Genomic DNA, 10750 nt, shown 5'->3' with positions numbered 1-10750 from the left:
GATTTCACCACTTTGGTTTTAGATGAAGATCAAATTTTTGTCTTGTCCTTGAGTACTGTGATCTAGCTGCTAACTTGGCTGTTTATTAAAAATATTCTAGATTTTACATAATTTTTTCCCTTTCACTAATAAAAATATTTCAACCTAAATGTTATATTGGGAATATTGCTTCAATTCAAAATGTTTTTATTTTTCATGTGTCCTAATTAAATGTAACTTTTATTACTGTCTTTTGTAATATCACTTTAATTAACAAAAGTCAACATAATCCTCAAGGATGGTGGGTATTTCTGTGAAAATAACAAAATGGTTAAAACAACCTGTTCATTTTCTTAATATAGTGTAAATATTCAAACTATATTTACTAAAATTGAAGTGTGTAGAGCAGATTTTTGAAAATCTGGTACACCCTTTTACAGGCATATTCTTTTTTTTATATTACTTAGATAAAAAGCTACTTCATAACAGAAATGACCCATCAAACTAATGCAAATGCTTAAAAGTAGAAAATATATATATTTTTTAAAACAATGCATTATATATTTGTAATCTCATGGTGACAGTTGATACATGTTATTTTTAGAAATCTCACAATTACAAATGTTATATTCACATACTATTACACATATATATACATTGATTAAACACAGTTCCTCAAGAACTATTAAGAGTTTAATTATGCAATGATGAAATTCAGTGAGCATCACTCAAAGGCCACAGTCGAGACATGCTGCAATTCCTTGCACCAAAAAAAACAAAAAACAAAAAAAACACATTTGTGCTCCACCCACGCTATGATAAAGAGCAGCTGTTTGACAGTCTAGACTTGTTTTGTTATGATTCACAGCTTGGATTTGGTCATGTTCATGATTTCTCTCAATGTGTCTGTGTTTTCTCCCTCGGGGGCTGCAGGCCAGGAACTGTGATCTGATCAGAGAGACACAAACAGAAACTGAAAGCATTTGCATACTTATAGTAAGACTCAACATCTGCCTTTCATTTCGAAACAAATACATCATTTTTTATTATGCCCTCATCCGGCTCGAACGTGGGTACCTGGGATTTCCCACACAGAGTGGTACAGGCTCTGTCCTGCATCGACCTTCAGCGTTGCTCCAGTAATGTAGCTGGCAGCCGGAGACAGCAAGAAACATACAGCAGGCGATATCTGATAGAAATATTAAATATATAATTATTATACATATTATTATCTATATTAAATATTAAGGATTTGAGCAGAACAGACATTTATTTCAATCTCATATTATTTAAACATACACATATATTTATTTTCACACATACAGCTATATAGCTGAGTATACAGTATATAGCTGCAGTAATTATGTTCTGATCTTTGATTAGTTTCTGTATTTCAAAATGTCAGCATTATGATAGGTTATAAGATACCTCCTCAGGAACGCCGAGTCTTTTAGCCGGACTAAATGGCACTGACATCCTAAACAGAGTAGGACCATATTCTTTGTAGTTTTCCATTGCAGTTTTGGATATGATAGTTCCCTACAGTCAAGAAACACAAAAACAAAAATGCACACACACAATTTCTGTAATAAAACACAATTCAAGTAGTTAAATTAGAACTGCAATATATAATAAAAGCATGTCATTTATTAAAAACTCATGAGGTTATAATACTATGGATATGGTCATAAAACTTTTCAGGCAAGACAAAGCTACTTTTCCAGATTTAATTAACTTATATTTACATTTTAATTTTGCAGTAGACTTGTCACAATCGTGAATTTTGTGCTGACGATTAATTGCCATACAAATAATTGCGATAATGATTGTATTCTGTTTTGTTAATGTTACGTACACTGTAAAGGTCCTTCCATGAACGATAACTATATTTACGTCCACACCAACAAACGATAACGATTTGTTCATTCTAAGCTCATGCACTGTGGCTTTAAAGTGTGTACAACATGTTTTTGTTGCACTGCTTTAACCAGCAGATGTCCTCAGCATGCTAATCCATCTCCAACAGTGAATTTAGCTGTAAATATAGTGGAATGAAACAATTCAACCTCATTTTGGACAACACTATGCAAATACAGTAGATGCTTTCAAATTGACACTAACCGGCGCCACAGAGTTGACCCGGACCCCACTATCAGCCCACTCAATGGCCAGGCTCTTGGTCAGGTTGTCCACTGCAGCTCTGGCGGCTCCTGTGTGCCTGCCATAAAAAAAAGTCTAGCAATTTAAATATAGATTTGAAAGGGAGCCAAAATGCATTACAATAAGAGGATGAATATTTAACAAGCCATTAAATGTAAAGTAATACACAATATTTTTATTAACCAATATTTTTACCAACTCACGCCATTCCAGGGAAACCCTTCCACATGTCCGCAATGATGTTCACAATCACACCTCCATTATCTTTCATCCATGCATTGAATGCTACGAATCAAGAGCACAAGTTGTCTGCGAGTAGCTCTTGTAGTAGTATCCGGAATTTTCAACATGTCAATTCATTATTTAGTTAAAAAAAAATAAGGCTGTCAATTTACACATACATTCACAACAAAAGCCGATAGCTAAACCTCTATGCCGAACCTTCTTTGCAGCATAAGAACGTTCCGTTGAGGTTGGTGTCAATCACAGCATTCCAGCCTTTTGCACTCATCATGTTCGCTGGGCTGGAAAACTGCCCACCTCCATTATTCACTAAAAAGTCGATCTTCCCATGGAGCTTCAGGGTGGAAGCCATCAGGTTCTTCACCTGTCAAAAATGAGAGCTAAATAATATATCTTCTCTGTAGTGTCACGCTGCTTTATAATCCGATCCTATAGGTTCATTCGATGCAGAGCTGCACGATTAATCGCTAAAAGATTGCGATCTCCATTCAAATACTCATGCAATCTAAATGACAGTGATTTGCCTGTGCCTTTTAAACCTTAGACAAAATCACATTCAAATCTGCATTGGCATTGCCGCTGAGCCAGAGAGAGCAGTGGTCATGAATAGGTATGAAACAGCTTCACAGTCTTTGTTATTTTTCTGTGTTACAAATATTCCATTTATCACAGAAGTACTGAGATTAAAGTTATAGTTCGGATTTAAACACTGATGTCTATGGTAGCGGTCAAAATAGGGAAAATCAAATCACCTATTGAAATTAATTTGGTACCTCAAATTATAATTATATTGATTACATTGTTTTGCCACTAGGTGGCGACAAGTGACTTAAAAATAATTTGCCATCAAGAGATTCGCGCAAAGACATTGATTCATTCAGTAATGAAACAAGTGAAGTAATTCATTCAACTTAATTAAACATCTTTAAACAGACTGCAGCAATTATACTGTGTCAGAACCCCTAGTTAATTACATGTTATTTTAGATTTGTGATCTATTTTAAACAAAAAAAAAACTGTGAATCTCAGTTTATCCAGAATGGTGCAGCTCTAATTCCGTGTCAACTCAACCAGATGTCCCCAGCTAAAAATGTTAAAGGTGCCCTAGAACCAGTTTTTACAAGATGTAATATAAGTCTAAGTTGTCCCCTGAATGTGCCTGTGAAGTTTTTTTTAAATTAATTTTTTTAACTGCTTATTTTGAAGCATCATTAACTATGCACCGATTCAGGCTGTGGCCCTTTTAAATCTCATGCTCCCTGCCCCCCGAGCTCTAGAATATAATATAGTGCATTTACAAAGTTAATATAACCCTCAAATGGATCTTTACAAGATGTTCGTCATGCATACTGCATGCATGCATCAGATCATGTGAGTATAGTATTTATTTGCATGTTTACATTTGATTCTGAATGAGTTTGATGGTGCTCCGTGGCTAAAGATAACATTACACACTGTTGGAGAGATTTATAAAGAATGAAGTTGTGAAAATAGCGACGGCTCTCGTCTCCATGAATACAGTAAGAAACGATGGTAACTTTAACCACATTTAACAGTACATTAGCAACATGCTAACAAAACATTTAGAAAGACAATTTACAAATATCACTTAAAATATCATGATATCATGGATCATGTCAGTTATTATTGCTCCATCTGCCATTTTTCATATTGTTCTTGCTTGCTTACCTAGTCTGATGATTCAGCTGTGCACATCCAGACGTTAATACTGGCTGCCCTTGTCTAATGCCTTGATCATGGGCTGGCATATGCAAATATTGGGGACGTACATATTAATGATCCCGACTGTTACGTAACAGTCGGTGTTATGTTGAGAGTCGCCTGTTCTTCAGAGGTCTTTTAAACAAATGAGATTTATATAAGAAGGAGGAAACAATGGAGTTTGAAACTCAATGTATGTCTTTTCTATGTACTGAACTCTTGTTATTTAACTATGCCAAGATAAATTCAATTTTTGATTCTAGGGCACCTTTAATTATTTCGTTCTTTTCTGGTGAAAGACATACATAAATGAAGAAGAAAGCCAAAATATTAAATGCCATGGATGAACATTTACTGATTAATCCACTATTTTGTGGAGGGGGATGAAAATTACCATTTACTAAACCTCAGATGAAAATTGTCATTTTGACACCCCTCCACAAAATAGTGGATTACTCAATAAATATTAATTCATGACTCTTAATATTTTGGCTTTCATCACCATTTATGTTTGTCTTTCTTCAGAAAAAATATGAACAAAATCAAAAATTTAACCTGGGGAATTTTTTGAAATTTGTTTGATTTTGACACACAATGACTCTATACTGCCGTTATATAAACAGGAATTGCCAGTTGGAGAAACCGGAATTCCTAAATTCACATTCTAAAAACAAAGACATTTTACACATGCTTCTCTGACATTAAGGCAATGAACAAATACAGTTCCATGAGATTGTCACCTCTTCTTCATTCCGAATGTTGCACTGTATAGGGGTCACTTTAGCCGGGCTGGATGGAGGGATTTTCTGTGTCAGCTCTTCTGCTGCTGACTCCAGACGCTCAAGCTTTCTGGATGATATGACCACATTGCATCCTACAACATGAGTGATATTTGAGACATATATATATATATATATATATATATATATATATATATATATATATATATATATATATATATATATATATATCATTATTAATACTGTTCATTAAGTTTATTTTTAAATAGTTAAGTGCAAGATATTTAATAGTTAAAGGGTTAGTTCACCCAAAAATGAAAATAATGTCATAAATTATTCACCCTCATGTCGTTCCACACCTCTAAGACCTTTGTTCATCTTCGGAGCACAAATTAAATTTCATAACAGTGCTTCATGAAGCTTCGGAGCTTTACGAATCGAATCAGTGAATCGGAGCGCCAAAGTCACATGATTTCAGCAGTTTGGTGGTTTGAAACGCGATCTGAATCACTGATTCGAAAGATTCATAACGCTCTGAAGCAGTGTTTTGAAATCAGCCATCACTAGATATTGTTAAAAAAATCGTTTTTGGGTTTTTTTGGTGCACAAAAAGTATTCTCGTCGCTTTATAATATTAAGGTTGAACCACTGAACTCACATGAACTGTTTTAAATATGTTTTTAGTACCTTTATGGATCTCGAGAGAGGAAGTGCCATTGCTGTCTATGCAGGCTTTACTGAGCCATCGGATTTCATCAAATTTATCTTAATTTGTGTTCTGAAGATGAACAAAGATCTTACGGGTGTGGAACGACATGAGGGTGAGTAATAAATTACATTATTTTCATTTTTGGGTGAACTAACCCTTTAAGTCAAGATAATATACAGGCAAAACCATTGTTTTTTCAAGCACTGGTCAATTTTGAGATGTTGGGCTTGTTTTCTTCAATGATATGCCTTTGATTCAAAATACACTTTTCAGTACTAGACTTTAATTATTTGTGTCTGCAGATTTCACTTAAAATACATTATATTTAAATGCTCAAAACAATGCACTGAGCCAGAAATTCCCACTTTAGTAGCACTTCGACGTTTATTATCTGTATTTGTTCCTATATCATTTAACATTCAATTGCATTTATTCAAAAACATTTAAACATACATAATCATTATCTATTTCAACGCATGTTACCCTATTCACCTGCCTTAAATGGACATTATGATCTAAAAACATTAAAACATTGCATTTGGTAATAGTTAAATTGGTGATTGATGAACAGGAAAAAAAAAATTGTAAATTGCTCAATATCTGGACTAAAGTTCATTGTTATCCAACGTTACTGTACGCAAAGACAAGGACAAATCCATCCGTAAAACCAGTAAATGCATACCTAACTGTAAGAGTTCAGAAGTAATAGCTTTTCCTATCCCAGTCCCGCCTCCTGTCACGATTGCAACTTTGTTATTGAAAAGACCTGCTTTAAAAACACTGGACGCAGCCATAGTATCTGTGACGAGACGGACTGTGAAGCAAGAGTCTTTACAAATGTTTTCAAAATAAAAGTCACCTTCCGGGTGTGTTGATTAGCTTCCTGTGTTTTGTGCACTTTTTAAACTTTAATAATTATTATTGTTATTAGATTTTGTACATTTCAAAAAATACTACGCGAAATTTATACTTTTATTATTAAAACACAAAAGACATCTCAGTATGTAAAACCATGTGATTTTATTTTACACTATGTACACTGACACAAAACGAAAAAAATTAATTCCATAATCGTACTAACTTGTCAATTACAGATAAACAAACAAGATAACTCAAGGAATATGTTTTTCTTTTCTTATGGTGGAATTTCCTTTACTTTCAATGACAGTTCTGAAAGTCAAACTCCATGTTGCAGAATGTTTACAGCAACTCACAAACTCCATCATCATCTTGTAAATAGTGTGTACAGCACTCAAATTACAGACAAACACAACCGGATGCAGACAGTGATGCCATCCATATAACAAGCTTGAGAATTCAGTCTTACAGATTTGTTTAAAAGAATGTATAAACATCCTTATGATTTATTGCTTATTAGGGTTATACATGTACACATTTACAAAAAAATACATGTGTATATATCTATATATGTTATTATCTGTATGGTTTTAAACATACACTTACATATACACGTCAACATTTTAATAACATTGTGCAAATTTGAAGTGAGTGCATACCACAGAGTTAAAAACAATTACGAGGGCCATTCAATGAAAAGTTGCTCAATAAAACACCATTTGGCTTTATATAAAAAAGATTAGGTTTTACAATAAAAACAAAAGATAAAAATTAAAACTAAAAGACATTAAGAAGGCAAGTCTTGGAAAGTGTGGCACTTCAGCTTTGTGATTCTTAAACCATTGCATATAACAAAAATTATGTGGCCCTAGAGGTCATTTTAAGTAGTACCCAACATCTCACAGTCCTTTACAACAGCCAACGCTGCCACAAACCTGTACAACATAAATGTACTGATATCTACATAACCAATGCAAAGAGTACAACTCAACAATACTATGACTGTATGTACATGAATTAAATACGTGTCTTCAAGCACTTGTGTGGTTAGCGTCAAGTGAGAGTAGTGGCTTAAAACAAAAGAAATCTTGCTTATTTTTGAAAAAAACAAAGAAAAAAAAATGTGTTTCAGTTACAAAATAAATTAAAACTGCTAGAAGCCAAACCAAAGCGAGGCGTCTAAAACAGTTATGGGTGAAAGTGCATACTGTAGTACATCATGCAGTTACGGCCTATCTGTTCTCTGAAATCTTTATATCCATTCAAGTCTTCCTCTGTGCTCTCGGTGGTCCAACAGCAGCATATCTGTGGTTCTTCTGAGATGTGGCCAGTTGTCAACGGGCCACATGAAATCAAAGGCTTTTGTAACGCTGCATTCCGGCATGTAGTGTTTTTGCCCCAAGATGCATTGCGGTCAGTAGCTGTTTTCGTGGCCTGCGAGGATGTAGAGATTGCTCTGTGCTGTTGGATTGTCTGTTGGCCGGCTCTCCAAAACCACCACTCTAAAAAGAATAACATAAAAATAAATACCTTTGACCTGATGCCCTTCCTGCAAATATATGCCCTACATTATAAATCATGGTTTGGCACACCAGTAATGAAGTGTAAAATATTAATTAAATTATGACTTAAAGGTGCAGTGTGTAAATTGTAGCGGCATCTAGCGGTGAGGTTGCGAATTGCAATATAGAGAAGCTGCGGTGGCCAACACAGGACAAAAATGTCATTGTCTGAGACAGCAGAGAGAAGCCAGTCAAGTAAACTCCGTTTAGGGCTACTGTAGAAACATGCCGACGCAAAATGGCGATTTAAAGGGATAGTTCTCCCAAAAATTAAAATTTGATGTTTATCTGCTTACCCCCAGAGCATCCAAGATGTAGGTGACTTTGTTTCTTCAGTAGAAACAAAGTCACAAATGATGATTTTTAACTCCAACCGTTGCCGTCTGAAAGTCTTATAATGCGAGTGAATGGTAACACAATTTATAAGAGTAAAAAATATTAATAGACAAATCCAAATTAAACCCTGCGGCTCGTGACGACACATTGATGTCCTAAGACACGAAACGATCGGTTTGTGCGAGAAACCGAACAGTATTTATATCATTTTTTACCTCTAAAACACCACTATGTTCAACTGCGTTCAGCATTCACTTAGTGAGGTCTGATTGCGCTAATTTAATTTGGATTTGTCTATACAAGTTTTTCAACTCTTATTGATAGAGTTCCCATTCACTCCCATTATTTGACTGACAGACAGCAACAGTTGGAGTTAAAAATCATCATTTGTGTTCTACTGAAGAAACAAAGTCACCTACATTTTGGATGCGCTGGGGGTAAGCAGATAAACATCAAATTTTCATTTTTGGGTGAACTAGCCCTTTAACATTCAAGGGGACCCGAGGTGTATGAGATAGAAATGGCTCATTATAAGGTAATAAAAACATAATGGTTCATTATGTAAGGTCTTTATACACCACTGAAAACATAGTTATGTATATTATATTGCATTTCTGTCAATAGATCTTCCTAAAATTAATAATTTTTAATAATTGGATGGCTGCTTCTCACCTGTCGGAACCCAGCAGTCTAAATATCCTTGAGTTGTCAGAAATCTCCTGTGTAATCTGGAATATAAACAGAATCATGTGATTGCAAAAAATGTATGTCATATATTTTAACACAAATCTTTTTTTTTTTTCTTCTTACACTACTCTCTGATATACGTTCTGATCCTGAATGGTCTTTCGCTGCAATAAACATTCAAATTTTTGCATAATAACTACCAAACTGTATGCTTCACCATAATAACCATTTTGTGACTTAAATTAGTTAATATATATATATATATATATATATATATATATATATATATATATATATATATATATATATATATATATATATATATATATATATATATATATATAGTCAAACCAAAAATGATTCAGACATTTTTGATATATTTTTACTAGTGGGTGCAGGATACTATAGTTCATTTATGTAAGTGAGGAAAAGTAAACTATGATTATACCCAAAAATTCTTCATACAGTGGACTACCAGTAAAATTGATAAAATTTGGAACCAAAAATTATTCAGACACTTTGACCTGACCATGTTTTGTTTAAGTGTTATCTGACATAATTAAGATTATTTTTTTCTGACACGGTTTAACTCTGAGATCTTGTCATATTTTATCAAGAGCTGAATGAGAAAGAATTAAAAAAAAAGTTAACATGTAGTAAAATAAATCAGCTAACTAGCATATTAAAAAGTAACATTAAAAAGTAAACTTTATTGCACATTAATCACACACACACACACATATATAATTAAATTACATAATATATTTTATATATATATATATATATATATATATATATATATATATATATATATATATATATATATATATATATATAATTAAATTACATAATATATTATATAATATATATATATATATATATATATATATATATAATTAAATTACATAATATATTATATATATATATATATATATATATATATATATATATATATATATATATATATATATATATATATATATATATATATATAAATTCATTTTCTTCTTCATAACGGGGTCTTAATCACACCATCAGTGTTTTTTTTCTTGATATTATTGACAGGCTGTCTGTACATTATCTCTCACATATAAATAAACTTAGACTTGCCTCATTGGACTTGAAGCTGCGTCCTTGCATGCCATGTCTCCAGAAAGCCAACACACTGTCTTGAAGGCAAACTAAGAGGGATAGATAGATACATAAAGAGAGAGAGCTATTAAAACACAGATTTAAATGCATTTTTAACTAAATACTACAAAAAAAAATCCCACAGAAAAGTGTGTTTAGATATACCTGAAGGGTAACTGTTAAATTCAGTGAGCTTAGAGAGGAGTTATGCTAATATGGAGGAAAATTTACTTCAAGCCACCCTTAATGTACCAAGGACCCATACCTATTGATTCAATCTGGAAGTTAAAAGTCAGTTCTGCTGAGAGTTTTCGACTGGACTTTAACCGACCTTGCAAATTCACAATCTTAATGCACCCTGGAGAGGAAGAAGAGAGGCAATTAATCACTATATCTGATTTTTTGATATGCATGCATCTCTTAATAATCTATTAATGGCATTTTCTGTACTTACGATCCAAGCAGACTAAAATTGTATCTCTCTCCAGCTGGGTCACATGCATCACACAACTCTGTGGGGTATCTGAAACAACAATGACAATTTTCTAGAAGTATGCATTTCTAAAATTCTACAAGTCAAACTGAAAATACACATACACATACATGCATATATATATGAACAA

The 10750-nt window shown here is 33.2% G+C and overlaps 2 protein-coding genes across 6 annotated transcripts in view; both read right to left on the bottom strand.

The window, feature by feature from the left end:
• Nucleotides 1–90: 90 nt before the first annotated feature.
• pecr (peroxisomal trans-2-enoyl-CoA reductase) lies at nt 91–6362 on the bottom strand. The gene is made up of 8 exons (XM_067387215.1): nt 6236–6362; nt 4845–4978; nt 2581–2746; nt 2343–2424; nt 2101–2197; nt 1408–1518; nt 1057–1168; nt 91–927 (listed from the first exon to the last, which is right to left on the bottom strand). The coding sequence occupies exons 1-8, from the start codon at nt 6345–6347 to the stop codon at nt 842–844; spliced, it is 900 nt and encodes a 299-aa protein (XP_067243316.1). The 5' UTR covers nt 6348–6362; the 3' UTR covers nt 91–841.
• A 203-nt stretch (nt 6363–6565) lies between these two features.
• map4k3a (mitogen-activated protein kinase kinase kinase kinase 3a) overlaps nt 6566–10750 on the bottom strand; it is a 75353-nt gene continuing 71168 nt past the window's right edge. For all 5 annotated transcript variants that reach the window (XM_067387984.1, XM_067387985.1, XM_067387986.1 and 2 more), the window contains 5 exons: nt 10582–10650; nt 10393–10485; nt 10107–10177; nt 8982–9037; nt 6566–7913 (listed from right to left, as the gene is read on the bottom strand). In XM_067387984.1, the coding sequence (XP_067244085.1) occupies nt 7826–7913; nt 8982–9037; nt 10107–10177; nt 10393–10485; nt 10582–10650 (377 nt within the window). In that variant the 3' untranslated portion in view covers nt 6566–7825. The remainder of the gene's footprint in view (nt 7914–8981; nt 9038–10106; nt 10178–10392; nt 10486–10581; nt 10651–10750) is intronic.

The sequence above is a fragment of the Chanodichthys erythropterus genome, chromosome 6, assembly GCF_024489055.1.
Source record: "Chanodichthys erythropterus isolate Z2021 chromosome 6, ASM2448905v1, whole genome shotgun sequence".
In the NCBI taxonomy this organism is placed as follows: domain Eukaryota; kingdom Metazoa; phylum Chordata; class Actinopteri; order Cypriniformes; family Xenocyprididae; genus Chanodichthys; species Chanodichthys erythropterus.
This window is presented reverse-complemented; position numbering and strand designations above follow the sequence as displayed.